The sequence below is a fragment of the Cottoperca gobio genome, chromosome 8 (assembly GCF_900634415.1).
Source record: "Cottoperca gobio chromosome 8, fCotGob3.1, whole genome shotgun sequence".
NCBI classification, from domain to species: Eukaryota; Metazoa; Chordata; class Actinopteri; order Perciformes; family Bovichtidae; genus Cottoperca; species Cottoperca gobio.
This window is the reverse complement of record NC_041362.1, coordinates 4,218,202-4,244,913: the sequence shown is the minus strand read 5'-3', so window position 1 is coordinate 4,244,913 and position 26,712 is coordinate 4,218,202. Positions and strand designations below refer to the sequence as shown.

The following is a 26,712-nucleotide window of genomic DNA, read 5'->3' as shown; positions in this document are numbered from 1 at the left end:
GAATATACAGAGATACAGACAGGTAGGTAGGTTCTAAGAAAAGGCAGATGGTGTCATTAACTGTCCTGTTGGAACTAGTATGTAGTTACAGTTCCTTTTCATAAGCATTTTGATTTGCACCAAGTCGAATTAAACAAGTGCACCTTTGAGTTCAAAGGGGAGAGAACATGTCATTCTGCTTTTGTTACAAACATTCATGGTCTGAAAGAGGAAATCAGCTGTCTCTGTTTGCGAATTGAGAGGTAGTCTATATTTGGGCTTAAAATAAGCCCCCGCCCACCACCGTGAATGTCTAAATGAATCCTGGTAGAGTTGTAAAAATTTAACCAATCCTGCGCGTCGGACGCACGGAAAGGCGTGCCTCAGGTTGCGCTTAAATTTAAGTCTGTGCAGTGGTGAAGGGCACAGTTCGCTTTGGATTTATAGCCAGCGCCTTCCAGAGCACAAGCTTTGTTTGGATGTAATCATACTAAAGATGATTTCTCCACATGGATGTTTTGCTGGTTTGAACCTTTTTTGAAACTGCAGGACGGAACGGTGCCACAGTGGAGTTTTCCGATGCGCCACACGCGAGCCTCAACCCTGAATGCTTGTCCTTGCATGGCATGAGTGAAATATAAACAGCTGGTGTGTGCGTATGTTTAGAAAGTGTTTAATCAACCTGCAGTTGGTGTGTGAAAGCAAATGGCCATAAGCCGTCAACCACGCAGCGCGCGCACATTCCTGGGATGTTGATCTGTCACCCTTTGCTACGCTTTTGTATGGCTGAAGCTCCACATTTTATACCGACTGGAGACAGTTTGAAGAGTTAAAAGTGTTTTATTTTTTAAAAGTGTTTGGGTCTTGAACGACTCTTTCCATCACGGTGTCAATGATGACTGAGAACAATGAGATGGAGAGCGACTCTCAGCTCCAGCGCTCTCCAAGCACCATGTCCATCCAACCGATGTCATCCAAGGCAAGTACAGTTTTGAGCTTTGTTCCGTAAACTAAATACACCATCAAGTCCTACAGTTCACACTTTAATCTCTGTAGCCAGTGTAAGACAGTCAACTTTGCAGAGCAGCTTCCTCCACACACTGAACGCAAACTGATTGTCGTCTGGATAGTGGAGAGATTATACTACTTGTTTTTCTTTCCCTCTTAATTTGCAGTTTTGTATCTCTCCTCATTATTCACGTAATATTGACGTCAATCCTTCACAATTGCAGTTGTATTCAGCAGGACTGCGTCACTAGGTGTAACTTCACGCGTAAGGTGTGATGTCACTCTCTCTGCTCCTTTCTCTCTGCCTCTCCAAATTCCCTTCCTGCATAAACACACACACACACACACACGCGCGCACGCGTACAAAGGGGATTTGTAGCTTAGTATTCATTTATAACGGTACAATTCACGTAGAAGAATGGCTCCAAATAATGCTTTTCACATTTTTTTTATTGGAAGCTGTTTGCTTTTTGTTGATTAGAAAATCATATCTTACACACACACGCACACACACACACACACACACACACACACACACACACACACACACACACACACACACACACACACACACACATTGCAATAAGCATAAATGGCCACATTTATTTATGTGTTCATTGTGTGCCTATCATGCAGAGCTAGATTCCTTTTACCGTACAGTGTTGGCATGCCTGAGCCTAAGTGTCCTCACAGTGTCCTCACAGTGTCCTCACAGTGATTCCATTCATTTTGTTGTCATCACTGTATAAACAAAGATTTTAAGGGCTGGCCTCCAAGTGCAGGAGCTGTGAAAGCTTTGCCAATGCCCTGCTCTCTAATGAAAGGCTTTTAGGACACTTGATTCATTAGACCCAAACACTTGATACAACTTTCCCCTCGGCTTAGTCTCTGCCTCGTGCCTCCTCGTGCCGCCCACGCACAAACACACGCATGCTGTGTGTTTGAAGCGAAAGTGACAATCAGACGCTTCATCTAAATATTTGATGTCCTCCGTCAGAAGCATTAAAGTGGGCATTGTATAGCGATCACTCTCCAGCGTGTTCCACTCCGGTCCCTCACTCCTCACCAGCTGCTGCCAACGAAAATGAGGCGATGCTCTGTGCCAACCGGGACTGATTAGTATTCACATGATTCATTGGCCAGCTTCACCACATCACAACCATTTAAACAACAAACTAATGGCGCTGGCTATTCAATCGCCTCTTTTTTTATCCCTGCTCCTCCAAACGATTAAATTCCAGAGCTCTGTTGAATAGATTGAACTGAAACCTTCAGCGCTCACGCTCCTCACACAGGTCATATACATTTGGACGTGCAGGTGAAAGCTTAATTGTAATATCTTTAGGACTTCCTTTTTAAATGCCCAGGATTCAATAGCTCTGTGCCACTGGAGGGTTGATGATAATATGCAACCCTATAGGAGTCTGTTAAGTGCTCTAATAAGAAACCATTGTAGTTTAATGTCAGCTTGACTCTCCTATGATGTGTTCCTAGGCGATTGAAAACCCTTCAATATTCTACCCATATCTATTTTAAGCACTTAATCAAGACCATACCTTAAATAAAATAAATAAAAAAACACTGCTACAGGCTTTCATTTTTGAAGGAATGTAATCAGACATAGCCATGTGTCCATGATGTTTTTAATTAGATAAGGATGACAGGGCGCTTGCTCTGATAACTGATGCTCCCTGAAATTCCCCAGAACAAATCCTCCACAAAGATGGATATCAGAAACCAGGAAGAGAGGATTAAGAGGAAAGGATGCATGGACTTCCTCTCTGGCTCCCAACGATGCGCTGTGTTGTATTGCCAAGGCTGGCAGGAATGTGATTGGTGGAGCAGAAGAAATGCTTGAGCAGCAATCAGCAGCAGCGTCGCTCTTTGTGGAGCTGTTTGATCTGTCGGGGCTGTTGATGCTTTGGCTACACAGCTACTCCTCCTTTTGTATGATGAGTGCACAGCACAATCTCTGCGATATAGATAGACTTGAAACACCTTGTCTTTGGGCCTGTCAGCCGGCCCACTTTAATGAGGAGAACATCACAATTCACCCGAGTGTGCACACAATCTTCCTTCAATGTGAGCACTTTGACGCTCGCGCAGTGTGTCGGAGGTGACTGGGAAACGTCTACAGTGTGTGAACATGACGACGTGTATAAGCTCCAAAGCTAAATGAAATGAAATGGCTTCATGCTAACACTTTTGACCACACAGTGTGTTGAGTGATGGCAGTTTAATTCAAAAGTAAAATAGCTTTTAATTAAAATAAAAATTCATTTCATCGTGGGGGAACATGAATATTTGTACAGAATTTCATAGCAATTCATCCAATAGTTGTTGAGACATATCTCATGTTAGTAGGATACGTCTCCCAGTCTTTCAATTAGTTTGATATTTCACTGATGGATTGTCAGATTCGTCTTCTGGGGTCCATGAATTCATGTGCAAAGTTTATTGCAATGTAATCATTTTTTTGAGATATTTCAGTTTTGGCCAAAGTGGTGGACCGACCGACGACTAACAGACGGATGTTGCTTCATGCACACCTGTTTACACGGGGAAGTGTTAGTTGTAGTCGTCGACCGTCGCTCAGTCTGTGCTGTAGTGTTGCTAATGATCACACATGGATGCATTCTAGTAGCTACGCTTTCACTTCGCAATTGTGATCTTCCAACATCTCTTTGAAACCAAATGCACTTCTAAGTTCACTTCACATTTGTATTCACTTTCCATTCAGTAGAAGGGTGATGACACTGATGCTGAGTGACGCGAGCAGAGGAGTCAGTCGCAGAGGGAGGCTGAAGTGGGCCAAGGTCTTCATTGATTAATGTAACACCTTCGCTGCGGGGATGTTTATTGATGTGACACTGAAGGGAAAGGTTTTAGCTGTTGAAATACTGGACACTAGAAGGCTAAACTGGCTGTATATATATATATATATGTGTGTGTGTGTATTTCTGACGAGGGGAAGAAAAGTATCCGTTAGGGAGATTTATTTAATTTCATTTCATTATTCCATCGATGCTCACTCAGAAATAACATCCTCCCCTCCGCGTCAGACACTGACAGCCATTGTGTTCTGCTTGGGGTGTTTTGTGTGAACAGTGATTGGTTGAGTGAAAATGTGTAGAGGATGAGTTACCAGGGCAAAGCTGCTTGGGTAAATGTGGGCGTGAGGAATTGCACTGCAGTGAGGGTAGTGGTTATAATCCACGCTACTCTTTCACACACAGTTTCTCCTCCATCAAACAATCAGCGGGAGAATGTGTATGAGCAGGCACGGTATTGGCTGTGTGTGCGTGTGTGTGTGTGTGTGTGTGTGTGTGTGTGTGTGTGTGTGTGTGTATGATGGGGACAGAACGGTGGAGGCAGCCTGTGATTATGCATCTCTTCTCTTTTATTCAAAGCGGGATCTGCCAGGCTGCCGTGCATAATGACAAACTTTAGTCAAGAAGGGAAACGTTGGGACATGAAACTGGTTCACATACTCTCTTTGTAAAGATAAAAGACCAAAGCTGTTCGCTCCTGAGGCTTTTACTATTGTAATAAATCCTTCAGGTTGTTTTTTTTTACCTCTGTTCAGTCACCTTTGTTCCCTTTCTCCTTATTTAAGTTTTCAATCACCGTGCCCAAAACAAATGCAGCCACACAGCGAGGGTGTAAATACATCCCTGTACACCTGGTACCTGATGGTAACACTGTTCTCTGAAACCAGATCTTCTGCTGCTGACTTAGAAGAGGATTGAGCCAGGAAACTGTGACTTTCACGGCACAGTTTTTCCTTCTTCAGACAGAAATACCCTCACTTAGAACAAGGTCGGACACTGTGACATCACCGTGGAGAGGAAAAAGAATTGTGCACATTTTCTTTAATAGAGTAAACTAACCTTAAAGGTGGAGTGTGGAGCTGGGGGAGAATTATAAAGTGGAAATGACAGGCTAAAATATTGCACTTACATGGACTTTATTATGATTTGAAACGGGGAAGTGGAGCTGGATATCTGTTGTAGCATAACGACAGTTGTTTCCTCGTTACTGCTGCACTTGTTCTCTGCAGCTGCTGACTACACAGACGTGATCGCTTCAGTCGTGGATAGAATAAAAGACATCTACATAACATGAAGTGATTGTTTGACTGTTGGTTTTTATAAAGATACAATCATCGGGTGATGCAGACCTTACCGCCACGACCTTTTCACCTATTTCCAGACTCGGAGAGTATATTTTGACCTTTACTGGATAACCTCCATGTGCAATGTTCTCCACTGGGTGAATTATTTAAAGCAGTCCACATTAAAGCATGTTATGGCCACAAGCTGTGTTCACGGTCATATTCCCAGTGGGACTAAGCCTCTGTTGCTCAGTCTTGACCTATAGACAGGCTGGAGCATCTCAGTCTGGGCCCATTAAACTCTGACGGAGGGAGGAAGAGCCGTACATTCGCATGAAATGAGAGCTTTATCATTGAATTATGTCTGCTCAAACTGTCCCTCTATGGAGCATTGATTTTTGACATTTATGTTTGCTCCATGGAACAACTGGGGGGGGGGGGGGGGGGTTTGGTATATGGATTGAAGATGTGAGAATTATGGGCTTTTACAGATCCTCTGAGATAGCTTGTCAAAATCTGGTGTGCAGCAGTGAGACTGTTGACTGTGCAGGTGCGTGTTTATCTGGGCAAGGTTTTGCATTTTGCATGGCTTTGTAAGTCAGTTGTGAATCGTATAAATAATTGATTTTGAGAGAGAAACATCAGCAAGCTCACTAAACCCAAATGTTTCTTTTGGAAGAGCAGCAGTTTCTGCAGACGAAAGACTTCTATTAGTGCTCGTAAGAAGTACAGTTAGAGAAAGGAAAGAAGATTGAGGCAATTCTCTTGACGGGTATTGTCATGAAGCTGCAGGGGATTAATAATACACGGGACCAGATCCTGCGTCACAACCAGGGTATCATCTATGACAAACTTCGGCTCACACTCATCTTCAACATCGGCCTCACACATAACATGACTTCATATGACCCGAATGGAACGTGGTATCGCTCCGGCTTTACCTCAGAAGAAGATTCTCCCAGCTGATGTTCACATGGAAGCTAACGGGAATGTTTTTTAGGCTCGCGCTCTGACAGATGATTAGATTAGCTGTAATTGAGACATGTGCTCTAGCCGGAGCTGTTATGCCAGCACTCATCTGCTCTGATCGAGAGAGCTCAGCTCAACACTGTGTGTCAAAGCGTTGCAGCATTAATGCATATGATAAAAAAAAACAAAATGCATATCACCTTCTGGACATTCTTTGCAAAGAGTTGTTGGTTTTAATGGTAATAGATTGCTTTGAAAATCAGTAATTACAACAACATTTGGGTTGCCAGGTTGTGAACAGTCCTTTTGACTGGTGCTCAACATACTCTAGCTCTTCACTTCATCTTGATGATGTACTAGAGAGTGAGACATCTCTGAGCCTTCATATCATAATGATATAATTACTTCAGAGTTGATGGCTTTTTAGAAAGCGATTAAATCATGAGAGCATAAGGATCTGTAAAGTATAATGTTGATAAAACAGTCCATTAGGAGCTTTCAGCCACACAAGAGTTCGCCCAGATGGTATAAAAATGGGCGACTCCACGAGTTGCAAAAAGAAAAGTCTGGTTGTATTGAAGTCTATGAGAAAATGTAACATTTTCCTGATGAGTCTATGGTGTCAATCGCTAGTTTCTTCAAAACAGCATGATGTTCATTTAGTAAATCCCGATCCCATTGAGAGTAAAACAGACGATAAAGCAGCGTAAGCTGTTAGGGCGGGGCTTCCTTGTGATTGACAGATCGCTACCATGGTGCTATCTGGTTTGGCTGCTCTCCGCGTTTTCGTCCTTAATTGTAACATTTTGTTTGCCTGAGAAAGTTGTGTAAAGCTTGTTGTTGCTCCAGAGGGAGCTGTGTGAATGTCTGATAACTCTCAAGTGATGTCACTTGAGTCAGAGTCGGCCGGGACTGAGCTCGTAACAACACTTGTTAGGAGGCTATGAATGAATCCTGGTAGTTTTTCTTTAGATTACACTCAGGAATTCTGATTCTTCTACTAGAGGGTAAACACTGGAAATCACAGTCAAGGACATGAGTCACACTGACTCACACAATAACACCATTCTGTGCACCCAAAGCTACAATATTATATTAGCTTGTCTTCATCAGTGTAATCAGATGAAGGGAAATGTCTAATAGACATTTACAGGAAGCATATACACTCTGTGACAGACTTTTGTTTCTCTTGCTCTCTGCCTCTGTGTGCCTCACACACACACACACACACACACACACACACACACACACACACACACACACACACACACACACACACACACACACACACATACTCAAATAGATAAACTGTTTTCATATCTTATTCCCAGACGTGCGGAGCTGTAAACAGCATGTCCCTGTAAAGTGATTATGTTTGGCACTGAGCTGAGAGTAAGCGCAGACAGGCAGAGAGGCAGAGCGTGTGCACACAGAGTGTCTGTGGCCTGCTGATTATGTGTCTGCTCGTCTGTCTGTGTTGATCCTTTCTTGCCCTGCGACACGACCACACCCTCACACTGCTCACACGCTGCCTCTGCATGTCACAAATGGTTGCCTATCCCCTGGGAAACTAGCGTCATTATCTGCACACAGAGCCGGAGGGAAGCGCCAGGAAACATGCATTTATCTAGCCAATCAATGCTAGATGGCCGCAGAGAGCAGAACTTACAGGCTTTGTCGCTGATGTGACGTTTCGTTGTTCGATTCTGTTTTCGAAATGCAGCAACCATCAATTATCTGATGACTGTTTGGTCAATGCAGCCGACAAGATACAGGCATGGCTGGTTATGTCAATACACAAGAATGAGGGAACATGCAATTTGATATTGTTGGATGTTGTAGGCCCGGCTTTGAGCGACCCATCGGCCCTGTGTGCTCAGTGCAAGCCTGCGACGCCATCAATCTGTCCAAAGAGCAGGCTCCATCAGATTAAGAGCCCTGCAGATGGGCTGTTGATAGATGATAACGCTTTGTAAACTGTCTTGTTTCAGTTCATCACAATAGCCCCCCTGCCACTAAGAAAATGGCATTTGCACACAGCAGTGCTCGATGTATGGCCGTGGGTGTTCTCAAAGAGAGCAGGCTTATCTTGTTTAACCACGTGATGCACACGCTGCCCTGGTGAATGTGACTGCGCGAAGGCAATGCTTTGTTTCACTAAAGGAATACGTCATCCTTAAAATGACCATTTGTATATTAATTAGTCATCACAAACTTTGTTTTTCTCGAAGGCTTCCACAGAGAAATGATTGAATTGAAGAAATCGAACCTTACTTTTCTCACACTTGGTAACGTGGCGTCGTAATTTATATACAAATGGTCATTTTGTGGGTGAAGTTATTCCTCTTAAAGGGAACATGCAGGTGTCTTAGCTACATTAATATGTACTATATGTAATATATACATATAATATGTTTCAATATGAGGTTATATTGCATTTAATGAGTCACCCTCTTTCTCAATTGTGTACAGATCAGAGCAGATTGTTGTGTTTATGGATGATTCATGTGTTATTGCTCCCAAATGTGGCGCTGCATTCTTGCTTATCTTGTATTCTTAGTGTACCCTTTTTCTCTCTGTCAATGTGTGTGTGTGTGTGTGTGTGTGTGTGTGTGTGTGTGTGTGTGTGTGTGTGTGTGTGTGTAGCTCCAGAGGCTAAAACGCTCGCTGTCCTTCAAGACCATCATGCGCAGCAAAAGCGTGGAGAATTTCTTCCAAAGGTCCTACAGTGACGCTCGCCTGCCCCCAGATTTCATCACGGACCCGCCGCCTCCTTCTCCCCCTCCGCCGCCGGGCTCTCCTCTCGTGGGCGACCGCTCACCGTCCATTTCACCATCTCTCAGCCCCAACCCCTCCATCGCCTCCCACTCCCCCAATCTCAGCCTTTCACCATCCCTTCCCAGCAAGCCTCCCCAACCTCAGATAACACACTGTTTCCAGGACCACGTCTTTCGCAAGCCCACCAACTGCCAGCACTGCAAGCACATGATAGTGGGTAAGATCCTCCATCTACTCCCTGGAGACTCTTTGCTCTTTTTCTTTCAAGCCAACTCTATCCAGCTGACCTATGTAGTGCAACCTGGAGAACACATTATGGAGAACACATTACCTATTGTGATGCGTTGGACTGTTTGTCTTCAATGCAGCTTTCTGCGTTTGTTTATCTGTGAAGAAAGCATTACATTATGAACAGGGGCTGCTGTGGGCCAGATGTGTGAGGCCTCTCATCCCTAATTTGCCGCTTGTATGAACTACTAGCTGCCGCTAGCACTTCTGCAAAATCTACTTCATGTCACTATGATTAATTACTCCAACCTGCTCCTCGCCTTTTGTGTCTGTGGTAGCTTTTTTTGCATGCATTGTGAGTTTATTTTTGTAATGCATCCCCTCTAGCTCTAGCCGTCCCCACACAGTCCATCCTATGTCTCCCTGTTAGGCTGACGAAGGAGAATCTATTTTTCCTCTTTAAAGCAGAATCTGTGTTTTCATTAGGCGATCCAATTTGTTTGTGTCGATGTCTTCCCCATCTACAACAAATCCAAACATCTATTCATCTTTTGGTTTGCAGGATAACAAGTGATTCAACCCCTTAATTGTTTAAAACATCCAAGAATCAATCGAGGATTTATCACTAACAACGGATACGGGGAAACATCTCAATGCTCAGAGGCTTTACTCCACTGAAGCGAAGATGAAAAAGCGAGACGACTCGATGCCAAATCAATTATGACTGAAATACCTCCAGCTGCTTTCCAATCTCTCCAGGTTGTTTTGGAAGAGGAGCTGTTGATTATGAAGCTGTTAGTGTCAGTGCCAGCCTAATAACACTGGGACAGCTCTTGATTACACTCTCTACCTGAGTCGACGGGAACCTGCTCATATGATCTGAAGGCCACTTTGGTTCGTTAGGACTTTCTGCGTGTTGCAGAGCTGCAGCCCGCTGTGTGTTTCTTGTCTGCATCACTCTCTCATCTCCGTCCCTTCTCTGCAGGAAACTCCAAACAGGCTCTGCGGTGTAAAACCTGCAAGATGGCTGCTCACCTGTGGTGCACCTCAGAGCTATCGCAGCAGCTGTGTCTTGGGAAGGTGAGAACACACTCTCAGAATCTCGATGTTTTAATTTGATGCCCGTATATCGTAGTTTCACTGACTGGAAGCGTTGGTGTTTATTTTGTTTTGTTTTGTTTCTTCAGTGTGGGGGATAATTAGAACGAATAATCAAACAAACGAGACATAAAGCGTTAATTGTTCCTCCTCAGTTCAACCTCCAACTCATCTCCCAGGCACGTTTACAGTCAGATTATAGAAACACCGGCAACAAGAACAATTTGTATAACATGAATAACCTGAGCAGAAACACTGTTACCATGGTAACTTTACCATGAACCTGGACCGCTGCATTACGGATCATTTTACCTGCACCTTGAAATGAATTTCATAGGTTTTGTGGACTAGTATCTAAATAAAAACATTTGAACACTGGGCGTGAGGAGAGTAGTGCTCGAGAGGCAACACGTCGGGAAGGATTTCAGACAGAGCTCCTGTGTTTATCCTCTGGTGCAGGGCAGAGGACATTAGCATGCAGTGAGAAGAGAGACCTTCTGAGAGTCACTTGGAAAATGTGAAGAGCACTGTGTCCAAATGGGCTCAGGGCGGTTTGATACAAGAGCACAGAGACGCAGGGTGAAGTGGGGGAATGATGAGGGCAGCGAAAGGTAATAATAAGACGAGGACATGGGTATCTTTCCAGGAACAAAGGTGTCAGAGTCTCTCTTGTCAACATAATATGACAAACTGGGCGGCTGCTTTGCACGTCAAGGCAAAGCCAAACTGATGCCTCAGCCGAAACACTTATTGTACTCAATTCAGTGTGAACACACACACACACACACACAGAATCACAAGTCCCTGCCTGTGTGCAGCACGAGTACCTGGTTGAGTTAAAACGTTGTGCACCAGTCATCTTCATGTGTTTCTGAGTCATTTTCAAATGACCACTTTTTCCACAGATGGAGTCAGTTTCCCATCAGCTCAGCACATATACACAAGAAGTACAAATCAATGTCTCTGCTTCCCTCCATTAGTCTGGAGCATTCAAGCGAAACTTCAGCTCGCCGTTGCTCGTAAACGACCAATTGTCTGTCGTCAAGGAGGTTCAACCAAGCCAAGGTGAGCATACCTGAGCGTCTGTGTGCGTGCGCGCGTGTGTTTATGAGCGAGTGCACATGTTATGTATGTGCTTTTGTTTCGTGATGTTGCTCTTGTCCAGCCTTTTGGTTTATTTGTAGGTTTTTGTGTGCTTGTGCATGCACTGTAATAAAACCACGACTGTCTCCATCTCACCTGACGGCCGAGGAGCATGAAGTGGGAAAATATAAAGAGGAAGAACAAATTCAGCTTCTCTTGGAGGCTGCCGGACGGTCTGCACCCTGAAAGTATGTGAATAAATATTTCTAAGTTCTAATGTTTCTGTTTTTATATTTCTGTTTCTGTTCTAAACTGTACATCCTCGGGCTGATGGGGAGTGGTGTCTGTTCAGCTGCAGACCTAATGCTGCCTGAGTCCTCACTAGCCTCTGCATCATAACATCTCTATATACTTCTATTTCAACGCTAATGTACTACTAATCACATTTTTACAATTATAGAAGCGAACAAATGTGACATGTCCTTGATGTCTTCTTGTCACGTGAACCTGCTCCAGGTTAAAACGCAGGTACACGCACCAGGAACAGACTGCTGTTCTGAAAGTACCTGAATTTGTTCTTCCCTTTTATCATCATCTCTGGATGAGAACTTGTTTTTTCTTTTGTCGTACCTTTTGGAACACCTGTTTAGGTGATAGGTCTTTCATCTCACACATTGTATGCCTCGCTTGAATGAGGTTTTCGGCACCTCACGCTGTCATCTTTCTTGCACCGTCCATGAATACGGCGTACAATGAACCTACGGATGTGTCAGCACCCACGAGCTGAGCGCCATGAGGCCTGGGACTCTGCCAGAGCCAGCTGAGGCTGCAACCTGCCAAACTCACCATCACACGTCGCAAAGTGTTCTCATAGTTATGCTAACGAAAGGCTCGGTAACAACACTGAACTCATGTTTACACACATTACTATTACATTTACTTACGGAGCCTGTGAGCCGTGTAATATTAAACCTTATTTATGAGGCTGAGAGTCAGCTGCAGGAGTGAAGTGCTTCACAATGAATGCTCTAGGTTGGATTATTTAAGGAGAGAACACCCCGTGTGAATAATGTTGTCTGGGCTGAAATATCAGTCACTTGTCAAACTGTGGTTGTTATTGAACGTTATAGTCTGTCAAAGTCACAAGGTTAAAAGTAAGATCGATATGAAGCCATATCTCCGATAGAATTCTGCTTTCTGCACTAAAACGAAAGCTGAAGGTCGGATGTTAGGTGAGAAGAAATATGTGTTTAGAGGAGTAAAGAGTTCCAGCACGACTTTCTACTGTTGACTTACTTCCCCTGTAATGACGGTGTCTTTGTAGAAGTGCCTTCTGCACTGAAAAGGTTTAAAGCACTTTCTTTCAGCAGGTTGCACTGAAGTCCGTCAGCATTCCTGTTTTAATTGATCACCTATCTGGCGACAGCATGGAGGCACTGACTTCAATATGAAACTGCAAATCGTTGTGACTTCCTGCACACTCGTGTACTGTACTCGTGTTGAGCTGGATGGAAAAAGGAGCAAATTTAATTCCAAACTTCAGAAATACTATCAAAGCGCTGCCATCTACATGAGATGTAGCAATGAAGGCTTTCTGAGGATTTCCATATTTTAAAATCTTATCTTCTACTCAACTACAGCTCCAGATATATTAAGACTGTTAACACTAAAACACATCTGCCAATACCTAAATGTAAATTATTGGAACGTCTTGATGTCTCCTTAACTTTCGGATGCTGTCCTCTGTCAGATCTAAATTGGGTTACTTCAGTTATATTTAGACCCTCCGGTTCCTCCACTAATCATCCGCAGAGCAAGCTCAGCGTGGAGTCCAAATTGTGCGTGGAGCTGTGCCGTTGCGTGAATAATTTGCACAGGTTTGTAAATTGAAAAAAGGGACCATAAGTGTTGATGAGTTTTCTGAATGTGTGTGTGTGTGTGTGTGTGTGTGTGTGTGTGTGTGTGCGTGTGCGTGCGTGTGTGTGTGTGTGTGTGTGTGGTTTCAGAGGCTGCGCGGATGCGTGTAGACCCCGTGTATGCCGCCTTGCGCTTCGGGACGTCCTTGGCACAGATGAGCCGCACCAGTTTTGGCAGTTTGTCAGAGTCACCAACACGCAGCCTGGTATGACATCATCCTCCTGTGGTTCGGGGTAGAGGACAGTTTTTACATTGGTCAACTCACTCGCCACGATTCCCGCAGTGCAGGGATTTGTACGCTCCCCAAGTTTATAGTTCTGCTATATTTAAAGATCACTAATGATTGAGCTTTAGAGGAACCCACAAAATGACCATTTTGTATATCAAGTACCCCGTGTTACCTTGAATCCTTGAATGCCAAATCAGGCCAGGTGCGTGAAGTGGCCCCTTCCCAACTTCCTGCCCCCCTGCTTCGACCACACCCATCTTTGAACAACACACACTGTAAGGTTTCGTGACTGCGTCCTTGTATGCTTGTAATGCTGTCGCAGGGACAAAATCTGTCCACAAACAGATGCCTCTGTGGTAGTTCCCGCGACAGGAGGTGTCTCAAGAAGCACATTTTGCCTTGATGACACACACACTGAGTCACAAGGTGAAAACAATAACGCTGTCGCCTGCTGGTAAAAAGAGAGGAGAAGTCTTGATGAATCGTAAATGAGGGTTTTCAAGAAGTTTTCTTGGTAACTAAGGGTGAGTCATTGATATACAAATGCTCATTTTGGAATGAAATATTCCTTTTTAAAGGAATATTTTGGGAAATACTTGTAAACACACTGACGGAGAATGAGATCAGAAGATTAATACCACTCTTGTCTCCATCAAGGATGTCAAACCTTTGCTTCAAAATGAATTTCAAAGCTTTTCAGATGTTTCCTTTCTCTTGAGGTCATGCTAGTCCCCGACTTATTATTAATCCAACTTGGCATATGGTGAAACATTTTAATTGAGCACCAGGGTATCATCTGTGTTTAAATCCTCCTGACCCACCCAAAGCTTGTTTCATACGGGACCTAGCGAGGGATATTCCCTGGATCCTACTGATCTGCGTGGTGTGCATTCTGTTGCTCCCACTATCAAACGCACCCTCTTTGACATCCTGGTGTTCACATTTCCTTTCTCTTTCCTTCTTTGATAAGGGGGAGGGAGGTGAGGAGATGCAGCAGAGACAGTGCAGCATGGATGAAGAGATAACTCAGGACACGGGGGGTAAACACTGCTGTGTGTCTGTGGATAGGCATATGTGCTGTATGTCCCTGCCTGTGTGTGTCTATGCATATGCTGTGTTTACCTGTGCATGTCTGTGTGTGTGTGTGTGTGTGTGAGAGAGATTTACATGTGACTAAACTGATTGCATATGTGCGTGCCTGGCGCCTTCTAAGAAAATCTCTCGCCACCCTCAGACACCCCTTTCCCCGACACCGAGATCGAGGAGGAAGAGGAGAGCGGCAGCCAGCAGATCCCTGCAGAAGCTGAGACTCCTGCAGAAGCTGACACTTTTGCAGAAGCTCAGAATCCTGCAGAGGAGAACAATGCGATGGTACACTCTGTTTAATCCCCCGTGTGCAGACTGTGCCCCTCTCTCTTGTTGTTTCCCTCCTCAAGTGTGTATTTCTGTCTCACTACCTCCCCGTCCCTGCGTCTCCTTGTGTCCAGGTGCCCAAGCGCATTGAAGTCCACTCCATCCACACCTATGTAGCGCTCTACAAGTTTCTGCCTCAGGAACAGAATGACCTGGAACTTCAGTGAGTAAAAGCCTAAAAGTAAAAACAGAATGAGTACAGCAAGCATTTTTGTTCGTGCAAATGCAGAAGTGCTTTTGTGGTATCGGAGTTTGTGCATTTCTGCCCCAGTCTTTGTTCCCGCAGGATGAACAAGTCCCCACCATCTGCAGAGGACGGGGCCGGGGCGCCCTTAAGGACGACTAATTATAAACTCAAAGCCCATCCCTGTCCCTTTTACAGAGCTAGCAACTGAGCTGTGATCCCAGCAGGGGAGGGGATAGAGAAACTGAACAACTGAGAAATGAAAGGGCGGACGGACATAAGGGGAGACTGCATGTAGCTGAAGATTATCGTGGGCAGAGAGAGGATGGGAAAATAGGAAGGAAGTTAGGTGGAAATGTAGAAGTAAAAGCTCTGAAAATGAAGAAGAGCGAGGAAAGAGAAGAAAGGAAGGACACATCAGTAAAAATGAGGTGTGTGTGTGTGTGTGTGTGTGTGTGTGTGTGTGTGTGTGTGTGTGTGTGTGTGTGGAGACAGATCCGACTGTTATCAGCCATCTGCGCTGTGTCACTGTGTGCGTGACTGCACAATATATGTGAACTAATGAAAGCATAATGCTTCAGTCAGGGCTTATATTCCAAAGTTAAGTAAAGTAAAAATGATAATTTCTTTGTAACTTGGGTTTAACAGAAGTGGGAACTCGGGATACATTAATTGTACAATTGCAGAACTAAAAGATTCACAGAAAATATGAGCACTTAAGTTGTTTGAATGTAAAAAGCGCTGCACACCCACACAGGTGTTGAGAGATCTTCTGGCAGATTTAATGGAGCTGGTAACTCTGTATTTATATTTCACTACTTTTACCCTCTGCCATTATATTCAGTGTGGAATCTATGCAAACATTTAGGGTATAGTATTGTTCCTCACATGTGCAACCTTTAGTGCTTTACATATTATTACACAGCTTTAAGGTCGTGCAGATACTAAAACGGCAAAATTGGTCTTAAATTTCAGTGGCAAGAAAATCTTAATTCTAATTTGCGTCGAGCTGCAGGAGCCCTGGGTGAAGGTGTACATTGTTCCAGCCTAACAGATGCAACATAACTCCCAGCAGACTGCAGGAGAAGGCAGTCAAACACAGACAATATACTACCACAGTGCAGCGGAGAGGCCAATCAGGCATTACAAGTCAAACACCTGGTGGTGTAATTGGTGTGGGTACGATACCCTTTTCCACAGCACATAACTTGGCCTGTTGTAGCAGGAAAAGAACAGATGTAATTTAACATTACAAAATGACTGCATTGGGCCAGTATTGTTTATGCTGGCTCACTATCATGGCTGACTGGTCCTCTGCATAGAGCTGAGTCATTGTTAACAAATGTGTTTCACCTGCGCTTCTCCTCATGTGATGAGTTCATTGACTGCTGTGGAAAAGGTCTATAGATGTGTGTGGGGCTTTTATAATCGTCAGGATCTTGTTTATAACTAAACGTTGCAGTTTAAAGGTGAAGTAATTAGTTTAGCTTTAATCATAGATGTTGCTAGGATGAAGAAGCAGCTCCTCTCAACGGTCGCAGACGCTGAATGTTTAATGTTTTCTACTTTCTCAAAGAAAACCCACAAAATCCAGACCCTCACCTGGAGCTCCTGTTTCTGAGCCCCCTGGCTGTGGGTGCACTGAAACAGGAAATACTGATGCAACATTTGATCTATTTCCAAATGTTGAGACATTAAATGTATGTAAATGTCCCACCATCCATTATTAGAGGTGCACTTACACTGAGCACTTCCCCCAGACATTAGTTAAACTGGGTTAATCCCACAGTTCAACATATTCCTTCAAATATTGTGTGAGGGAAGAACTACACATTTCATATTTAATGCATGATCAGTATCAGTTTGAAATATATGGGTCTTACCCTAGTGTGTGTGTGTGTGTGTGTGTGTGTGTGTGTGTGAGTGTGTGTGTGTGTGTGTGTGTGTGTGTGTGTGTGTGTGTGTGTGTGTGTGTGTGTGTGTGTGTGTGTGTGTGTGTGTGTGTGTGTGTGTGTGTGTGTGTGTGGATGGGGGAATGCAGGGTCACAACTGACTTTAATTAGAGGGGGAATGTGTTGAACAAATGTAGGGCAATCACCGACTCACAGGAGCGTGGCGTCCATGTGTGTGTGTGTGTGAGAGAGTTGTGAGTTTTATGTGAGTGATGATCATATAGGGCAGTAGTGAGAGCAGACACCCAGGAGACGCAATATAGAGAAGTGCATGTAGGACTGTGTGTGTGTGTGTGTGTGTGTGTGTGTGTGTGTGTGTGTGTGTGTGTGTGTGTGTGTGTGTGTGTGTGTGTGTGGTAGCATCATTAGCATGCAGGCCCGGCTGGCTGCAGATTAGGTCTAGCCTTCACTACTGCAGTAGACGCTACAGAGTTGTATTTCATGTCGACCTGACGACTTTGGTGTCTGCTGCTCTGTAACCTCTGCAGAGGGACACAAAGATTTATTCTAACCTCCACAGCTGTGTAACCGCCGGTTACACAGCTTCCTGTGGCAGTTTGATAGTGTAGTCTTTTGTCCTTGCACTCACAACTCTTTTCCTTTTTCTTTTCTTGCTGCTCTCACCCTCTCACCTTCTTCTCCCCGTCACGTATCCCACTCGTGTCTTCCCTCCACCTCAATCAACTCCCCTTCATGCCTCCTTTTTCTTTTCATCGTCTCTCATGTCTTATCTCCTCTAGTCCCGGTGATCGTGTGCAGGTCACTGATGACTCTAACGAAGAGTGGTGGAAGGTGGGTAATAAATCACTTGCAGACGTGTGTGTGTGTGTGTGTGTGTGTGTGTGTGTGTGTGTGTTTTGTGTGTGTGCCTGCACGTACCTGTGTGCATAACGTGTATTTGAGTGCACAGAAATGTGTGTGTGTGCATTTATTGTGCACGTGTTGATTCAAGTCTATAAAACAACTCTTGCGCGACACCTGCTCCGGTTGTTGCCCGTCATAAACACTCAGGCTGCCACCGACAGAAATAGAACTTCATTTCCTCCAAATGACCATAATGAACCTGCCGAGTGTACTGTAATAAGCGTCGCTTGTTCCTGATGGAAACAAATGTTTATCCGTGTGCGTGTGGGTTTTCCATCACAGCAAAAGGAAGATGCACCCAGACTTAACTAAAGTGCAGAGTCTGTTTATCTTCCATCAGCGGACCAGTGTTTACCAGCACTTAGGTAGCCTGAAGTGAAGCTGCAGTCATTAAACACTTTAAAATAAATACTGCCGCTCGGAAAAGTCTGTATAATTTGTGAATCTAATGTATGGTTTGTGAATCACTTCAATATGCAGATCAACACCTCAGGCAGAGGGTGATAAACTGTGAAATATTGCTGCATAATGAGATTTAATTAAATCTACACAGAGGATTTGTCCAACATTAAGTTGAAGCTTGTCTTAACTTGTGTAATACGAGTGTTGTTGCTACTCTCTGCAGAACTCTGCACAGACACAAACGTGTCGCTCTCTGTCTCACTTCCCCATTAATATTCAGCATGCAGGAACTCTTTCTTAACAGATGACGACTGCTCTGAAACAAATCAATAAGTTCAGGAACGTTCAGCTGGTCTGGACTTCTGTGTCGGACAGAACAGACATTTGTCTGTCTCCCCGTCAGCCAAACAGTGACAACTAATACGGACTAAACGAATCGGTCGCCATAATAAAAGCATCTGTGTTATTAACGGTATGGTCATCACGACACCCGGATGTTCTTCTCCTGTGTTGTTTTTCAGGGCAAGAGTGGCGACAAAGTCGGCTTCTTCCCTGCCAACTTTGTGCAGAGGGTCCGGCCAGGAGAGCGAGTGTGGCGGGTCGTCCAGGGCCTGCCCGGCAACCGAGAGAGAGGACACATGGCCGTGAGGGAATCTCAGGTACGCTGATCTTATCTTCATACTTATTCCGCTGTTCTTCTTCCTCTCATGTATGTTTTATACTCCTTAACCATCATCCTACCAGCTGGGGTACCTGCAGAACTTAGAGGCATACTTTACCAATGTATTAGGGGACCCCAGTCAGAAGCACCCAGTTTTAATAGATCAAATGTTTTCCATAGGTCCCAATGTAACGTAGCTCACACTGTCAGGGGGCCGGAGACAGACGAGAGGTATCCTGCAAGATGTCCTCATGTGCTCTGTTGATTTTAGGTTCTGCACATATCTCTTCCTCGTATGTTAAATATGTCAGCAGGTTGAGAGTTAAAGAACTGTGTCCCCTTACATAGTTTGTGTGGTACCCACTTTATCCTGTGCATAGTGTTGTGTTATAATATAGTATTCTAATTCTGACAAATAAAGATATATAAGCATAAATCTTGTTGACTAACTGGCACTAACTGCATTCTGTTGGCACAGCTGTTGCAGAGAAAGGTCCCGACACGAGGTCCACACCTGCCTATAACCTCAAATGTATATTAATGTGTCAAATTCCTTGAATCTAGAAAATACAGGAACTCAGTTTCTGCCTCCTCCTTTCAGATCTGTGTGGGGAAGCGGGAAGATGGCGACGTGTTTCTGAAGCTGAGCAGCGGGAAGAAGAGAGGGCTGGTCCCGGCCGACTCCATAGACGAGATCTGAGCCTCATGTGCTCACATCACCGTCCTTCCACTTCTAATTCCTCCTGGGGCAGGGGGGGGCACCCCTCTTCAGACTAACACCGTCACCCCTCCTCCACCCTACCCTACTCTCCAACCAATCCTCACTGACTTAAACCAAACACGGATAAACTGGACGAGAAACACACACACACACACACACTTCTGCTGGAGCTGGAGCTCCATCCGCCATGAACACGTGGTGTCCAGTTGATTCGATAGTCTTTCATAAGTAGTTTTATCTTTACGTTACAAATATGTTTAGTTAGACAAAGGGTGCAAGTTAAAAATGCTTTAAATATGCTTGTCAGGTGCCGGTTCTCATTCTCCCCCCATCACAACGATGTCTAACCAACGTGGGCGGACGCTGAGTCCTGTCATGGGAACACGGTGCCTCTGTCAGTGTCCTTTTCTTGTTTCTTCCCACTCTGTATGTCTCATCCCTATCTGCTCTTGTCGAGGTCTTTGGCCTGCAGGGGACTGATATCAGCTGCATTGTAGGCTCGTCAACAACATTGGGCACGTGCCAAGCACAACCACTGCCAGCCAGAGAAATCTGCTGCCATTCAGACAGAGAGACCAATCAGAGGAGAGGAGTAGACACGAGCCCAAGCATTTCAGTCGGGCTGGGTTGTAAATGCTCTGTGCAGAACAGAGAAGATTTTCATCAGAACATTGAAGGCTTTGAGGATCACAGCAACTGTTCCCCCCCCTTTTTTTTAGAATAAAATAGCCATGAAAATATGGAACAAAAAATGCATGGGCATATTTAAATGTCTGGTAAAGAGAGCAACAATCAGCTGGTGAACCTCGCGCTCCACAGAAAGGTCTGAGCAACACATTCTGCTCAAAGTTCAGTCAGGAACTTAAACTTCCAGGAATTTTATTTAAAAATGTCCTTTTGAAACAAAGCAGAGACATTGTATAGAGTGTAAATCTGTTGTGTAATTGTTTTAAGAAAAGATGATGCAGGATGAATCAAAAGGGAGATGAAGTCTCTCTAAGGGAACAGGGGGGGGCGTGGTCCTCCCTTGTGAGCGCTGAGAAGGACCTTCCAAGAGCAGCAGTGGCAGATCTCCTGTTTCCACATAAAGGAGCTCGACGGGCATCAAAGGGTTGCTTCCTGCAGAGACCCGGAGAAGAGCTGCAGTGGGAGTCGCAAATGTTGCACAGCATTATTGCACGACTTCACTAGAGCAGTGGGAAATAAAACCGCGGCCAGATAAACAACACGATGGGGAGCTTTCTGACCGTGACAAGGAGTCTAAGTTTCACTGACAGCTTGGAGAAGGATGCCGGGCAAATAAAAGGAAGGAGGAGGCGCAGTGAGAGAATGACATCAGTGTTGAACCATTATGAGTCAGTGAGTGCATGCAGGTAGTGTTGTACCCATGGGTGCACCAGTCATCATTGATCAAATGTCATCTCCGTCTTCCTCGTTTGGCCTCGCTCGTCTTCTCTTTATTGATGCGACGGTTCAGTTATGACATAAAGTGAAGGCACTTGTTCTTGTACTGTAGGCAGGTACACTTTTGATAGTTTAGACATCGATTCTTCAATCCATTACTAATTCAATGCATTTCTTTTAAAAGGACATCTTGTTCCGGAGAGAGGATAGACACTCTCCGCTTGTGGTCACACACATGAAGAAAGTAGAATAATGGCACTGCAGATGGTGAAATAACTTCACTTGTATGTCTTCTTACACAGCTGATATCATTTAGTCTGCATTTCAATATATGTGAAAGCATTTAGAGACGGTGAGAAATAAGCTTCTCTTCTTGTCATAACGAGAATAGCACTTTATTTAGTCTCATGTTAATAAGTTGTGCTTCTTGTATATCCTTCATAGTAATAGCTGTCGTACACAACAATACTTTACCTGTTAAAAGAAAAATGGCGTCAGAGTAGAACTGGATTAGTAATTTTTACCCATGTAAACTATTTTTTATTTTGTATCGTGCCTAGTTTTATGTAGCATCACATGTTCACACCTTTGAGAATTGTTAGGTATGTCATTGGTTGGCCACATACCTCAATAAAACATCTTTACAAAACAGTCCCGGCCCTTTTCATGTATGCACGTCACTTTTGGTGTTTTTCTTTAAATATATTCAAGGCCTAAAAGATTGCACACACACTTGCTGTGCACAGAGGAATGCCAGAATACTGATCAAAACACAGCTGCAATATAAATATCACGTATTGGCACTGCTGGAGGAAGAGCCATTCAGACCTTTTTATTTATTCCACACACACAACTACTGGAAAAGTGAGGATTTTTTAGCAAACAGTCAAATTAACACTGATTTGCTTTTATTTCTACCACAAATGAAAATGTTTTGTTCATTCACTCGCTCGACTAGTGAGACGTGTTTGTCAGCACAGCGAGAGCAGTCTGTGTGTTAGCTGAACAGCTGAACACGGCGATTCTCGAGAGAGCATGTTGTCTGCCGAGCCTCCTGAACCAAACAGTTGCCATTGAGTTAAAAACAATATCCTATTTACACCATTTGCAATAAGCTTTTGCTGAAACCGTTCATCCTCCAGCTGATGCAAACGTTCATGTTCAAACGTATGTGCAGAGATGCACATCACACAAACTAAAAGAGATCACGGAGTGTGTCGTTCTAGACTAATTTGACCTTTTTGCCTTGAGCTCCACGCTGCTGTCACTATTGTTCCTCTACATGTGTATCAATTCTAAATACTTGCTTTTTCTGCAAGATGCAACAGACTGAAGCTCTGCAGGCTGAATGTGTGTGTGTGTGTGTGTGTTTCTGTTTTTAAGCATTTAAAAGGTGTGTTTATACAGAAAGCAAACGTCCGCCTTGCATCCTTTGCATGAAATCAAATGCTGGACATTAAATATACCGATCATGCGGCGTCTTTGTCTCAGCAAATGTTGCATGCACATCTCTCCAATAACTTTACATACATTAGCACCGCGTCTAAAATGAGCTTTGTGTTCTGTTTTAAAACACGGTAACGATTTTCCCCCAGCGACCGCTGCTTGACGAAGCTCAAGAGTGCGGCTCGTCCAGAGGTAATGGAAGTGGGTTATATTTGGAGCAGAGCTGTTTCTATTTTGCATAATGTAAACGTGTGCTTTAGAGCGTAAACACAGAGTGAATCGTCACCTGGTAAAGTACAGCGTTAGCGTCAGAATATTTATATAACGCAGCTGATGGATGTTGGAAGCGATTGTTTTCTGGAGGTCTGAAGAATTAGTCCACACTCTGACATGAAGCTGCACCTTCTAACCCATGTTCTGACGTTACGGTGGACAAACATTGGCAACATTTTCATTTGTGTCTGAACTTTTTAAGGCCAACTGTACTGGTGCATATTATGTTTCTGCTTCGTTTGAATAGCTGGTGTCTGGACAGAAGGGATCTTCGCTTGGTCGGCTGAGTTTCAGCACCAACAGTGGCTGCTATACCTCTATTAACACTCGACAGTGCTTCCCATCTGCTGTGACTCAGAGCACGGTGAGTCCTCTTGAGGCTGATGAAACTTTGCCAGTGTGGAGGAGCGTCGTTCAGCTGTTCCATCTTTCTGTCCCTCTTCTAATCCTCTCATTTCATTCTTTTCTGGCTGGATCTGCCCCACCCAATCCCTCCCTGCCTCCTTTCTTACTGTCATCTTACAGACGTCGAAGCAGACCTTTACACTGATGCCAAGATCGTTCTTTCTTGCATCCGTCTGGCTCGGAGTTACACTTTTGAATTATGATTAAAGTTCTGAGTTAAGGAGGCTCTATGTGGACTCGCCTCGTCTGATTTAATTATGGAGAAATATCCAAAGAGGTGGGGAAGCTGCTGAAAGTTAAATGCCTATTAATAATGCCTCATTTCTGCTGGCTGCTCCGGCTCAGCTTGGCAATAACGCCTGCTTTCTAAGGTAGTAAAGAGACAGGAGGGGGATGATTAAGGTCAGGTGTAAATGTGGTTATTTCTAAAAAAAAAATCTGGCCCAATTTCATATCTGGCTAACGCTGCACACACCCTGCAGGGGTCTACTTGTGCTCCTGTAGAATAAATGTCCACTACCATTATTCAGAATGTCCCCTGCTGTTATTATTACGTTTAATGACCTTTTGCTGTGCCTCCAAGCAAGTGTCTGGGCTAACAGCCTGTGCGCCTTCTGCCCCCGTCCAGGTGAACACAGAACTATAACATCAACAGATTCAGACAGAAAGAGAGACGGAGCATCAGCTGCTGTTGGGAACATTGTGTTCCTCTTCTTGTGTCTCTCCTTTACTTAACATAAAATATTGGTGCTGTATTGTGGTTTGGGTGTGGACCAGAATAACAATATGAGTAACAAGAACAAACAAAGCACTACAGCTAGACATAGTCCCCACCTTCATCTCCACAATCAGCAGATGTCCACATGTTGCCTTTTTATTTAAAAACACAACATGAAATATGTTTTTTGTTTCTTTTCTTGTGGCAGAAATCCAAACCAGGATTCAATAAGAAGTGTACATAATCAGTGTCAGATATAGAAATTGACAAATGATGGTCAAACCTAATCCATCATTTGCACTAATGGCAGAAATTTAAAGTACAATTTAAAGTACAATACACTTACAATGAGTGAAAAGTTGTACATATACAGGAGGCTATATTTACCATTTCCTTCTTCAACACGCACACACACACACACACACACACACACACACACACACACACACACACACACACACACACACACACACACACAGTGGGGGGGGGGGGGGCTCTCCCCTCCTTAGTGTCTCTTTTTATAAATATGCAATTTTCACACTTTCTGCACGGAGGAGGCAGCAATTATCGAAGCAAAGCAAATACAGACAAAAGCAGCTGTCAGGGGAATCCAATTGCAAAAAATAGGGGTTATTAAATAAATAGTCGTTCTAAGAATAAGGCTAATCACAGGTTGCTAAAACACTCATGTACACACACACACACACACACACACACACACCTGTCACTGCAGGCTGACAGAACATTATTTCTTCAGCTGAAAGTATAACATACCATTACCCTTTCTACTTCACCCACACAGGAGCAAGTGCTGTGCAATAATCCGTCACGCTACCACACATACATAAATAAATATAGAGTATGGGCAGAGAGAAATAAAGACAATAAGCAATTTATAAAGCTCTCACATATATGAAGTTTACAGATGGCCCAGGGGGCGGGGATGAAGTTCATTCTTGTTTTATATCTCCACTATTCCAGTTGCACTCCTGTTTCCTCTCCACGTGTCTGTATAACACAGACGAGAAGAGAAACATGTCGGAAGAAATGACAACACATGACGGTTTTGTCTGATAAAACAAACAAGAGACACACAACAACAACCTCAAGGCGCAGCGAGTGCACACGGTCCCAACAGAATACATTTTGGAGGAGAAACTAAATCCAGGATGCCTGAACAAGTTTTGTTTTTGAAAGTGGTGAAAGAGATTTTTGTGTCACACACCACTTCAAAACAGAACTTGTAGAAGACATGATACCTCAGCGTGGACGTGCTGTGCGACAAAGCAGCCATCAGAAGGATGAGGACCTCTTTTGAGGAACGCTTTTAAGAGAGAAGAAGAAGACAAACATCATTCGTGTGTCGTAGATTGTTTGCTCTGCTGCTCTCAACGAGATGAGCGTACTTCACGTTGAGCGATTGCTGGTAACTATCTGGCACGCTGAATGGGAGTTCAGTGTTGCACATTTCGGTATTTGTTTCATGACTTTTCAGGATCCTGCGCCGAGCGAGGACGAAGATCTACAGACGAACACCGGCTGAATGTAACGCTCAGTTACATCGTTTGAAGATTATGATCATTCTCTGTGGGTTCACACTGCAGCCGCTGTAATGTTTTAAATAGAAGAAGAAGAAAGAAGTCTAATGTAAGAACTCAGAGTACAGAATGTGAAAACACAAGCCGTCTTCCGATAACAAGACTCTGCAGGTTTGCTAACGGCTCTGTGAGATTGTACTTCGGCACAGCGGTGCTTCGAGATAAATACTCAAATCTGTGTGCGTGCAGTAATGTCTCCTTCAGGGGAGAAGTCAGTAGGATTCATCTTCTGGGCTCTCTGAGTGTCTGTCCAAAATGTCATAGACATCCATTCGATACTTGACCCACACTGCCCTCCCAAGAGCACGGCTATAAAATAAGCTTTCTAACTTTGGAAAATGCAAACCACATTCTGCATGTGCAAAGTGCTAAAATGTAAGTCACTCAATTTGGCCAATTTTCCGAGTCCCCCCCCCACTCCTCCCCCTCCCCGCTCTGTTGCTGGTGTTGGTAATTATGTCTCTTCGCCTTCCTCTCCTTCTTTTGCCTTCTGGTGTCCACTGTAATAGGACTCTTGGGATTGCTTTGATGTCCTGAGCACATGTCCAGGTCCACCTGTGAAGTATGGAGCGCATGTCATCTGTTGCGATGGAATAAAGATCCCACGTAGACATGTGTCCAACGCATCCAATAACAGTCATAAGTATAAACTACACTTATATATATATATATATATATATATATATATATATATAAACTCTACAAAGAGCGGAATGATATAAACAAAATAAAATACCAAAACAAAAAGCACCACGTCTCCCTCGCGAGTGCATTTTTCTAAAAAACTAGATTTATTGTTTTAATAAATCTCTTGTTGTTTCCTGTCATCTCTGAGGAGGCTGTGGACACAGACAGACAGACAGACAGACAGACAGACAGAGAGGAAGGACAGACAGACACAGACAGACACAGACAGACAGACAGACAGACAGACAGACAGACAGACAGAGAGGAAGGACAGACAGAGAGACAGACAGACAGAGAGGAAGGACAGACAGACACAGACAGACACAGACAGACAGACAGACAGACAGACAGACAGACATACAGACAGACAGACAGACAGACAGACAGACAGAAAGAGAGGAAGGACAGACAGACACAGACAGACACAGACAGACACAGACAGACAGACAGACAGACAGACAGACAGAGAGGAAGGACAGACAGACACAGACAGACACAGACAGACAGACAGACAGACAGAGAGGAAGGACAGACAGACACAGGCAGACACAGACAGACAGACAGACAGACATACAGAAAGA

General features: G+C 44.1%; 1 protein-coding gene across 4 annotated transcripts; it reads left to right on the top strand.

Annotated features, from left to right (window-relative positions):
• The first annotated feature begins 395 nt into the window (after positions 1 to 395).
• Positions 396 to 21,655, top strand: LOC115012168 (SH3 and cysteine-rich domain-containing protein 2-like). Of its 4 annotated transcripts, XM_029437620.1 has the most exons (12): positions 396 to 627; positions 834 to 958; positions 8,717 to 9,065; positions 10,062 to 10,156; positions 11,155 to 11,239; positions 13,264 to 13,379; positions 14,374 to 14,443; positions 14,638 to 14,774; positions 14,891 to 14,979; positions 17,693 to 17,744; positions 18,740 to 18,877; positions 19,481 to 21,655. In XM_029437620.1, exons 2-12 carry the CDS (start codon positions 872 to 874, stop codon positions 19,577 to 19,579), a joined length of 1,317 nt encoding a protein of 438 aa, XP_029293480.1. In that variant the 5' UTR covers positions 396 to 627; positions 834 to 871; the 3' UTR covers positions 19,580 to 21,655. The 4 variants fall into 4 exon arrangements, 3 of the variants coding, with proteins under 3 accessions (XP_029293480.1, XP_029293481.1, XP_029293482.1); XR_003832650.1 differs by lacking the exon at positions 19,481 to 21,655 and adding an exon at positions 15,103 to 15,431 and having other exon boundaries at positions 396 to 958; positions 18,740 to 18,807; XM_029437621.1 differs by lacking the exon at positions 17,693 to 17,744 and having other exon boundaries at positions 396 to 958.
• Positions 21,656 to 26,712: the final 5,057 nt, after the last annotated feature.

What these genes read in the sequence shown, in the direction of transcription:
- LOC115012168 (XM_029437620.1), top strand. Translation starts at nt 872, where the DNA reads ATGATGACTGAGAACAATGAGATGGAGAGCGACTCTCAGCTCCAGCGC. An exon ending in AGTCACCAACACGCAGCCTG is followed by an intron (nt 13,380 to 14,373) that starts GTATGACATCAT and finishes TTCTTTGATAAG; the next exon opens with GGGGAGGGAGGTGAGGAGAT. An exon ending in GATAACTCAGGACACGGGGG is followed by an intron (nt 14,444 to 14,637) that starts GTAAACACTGCT and finishes CGCCACCCTCAG; the next exon opens with ACACCCCTTTCCCCGACACC.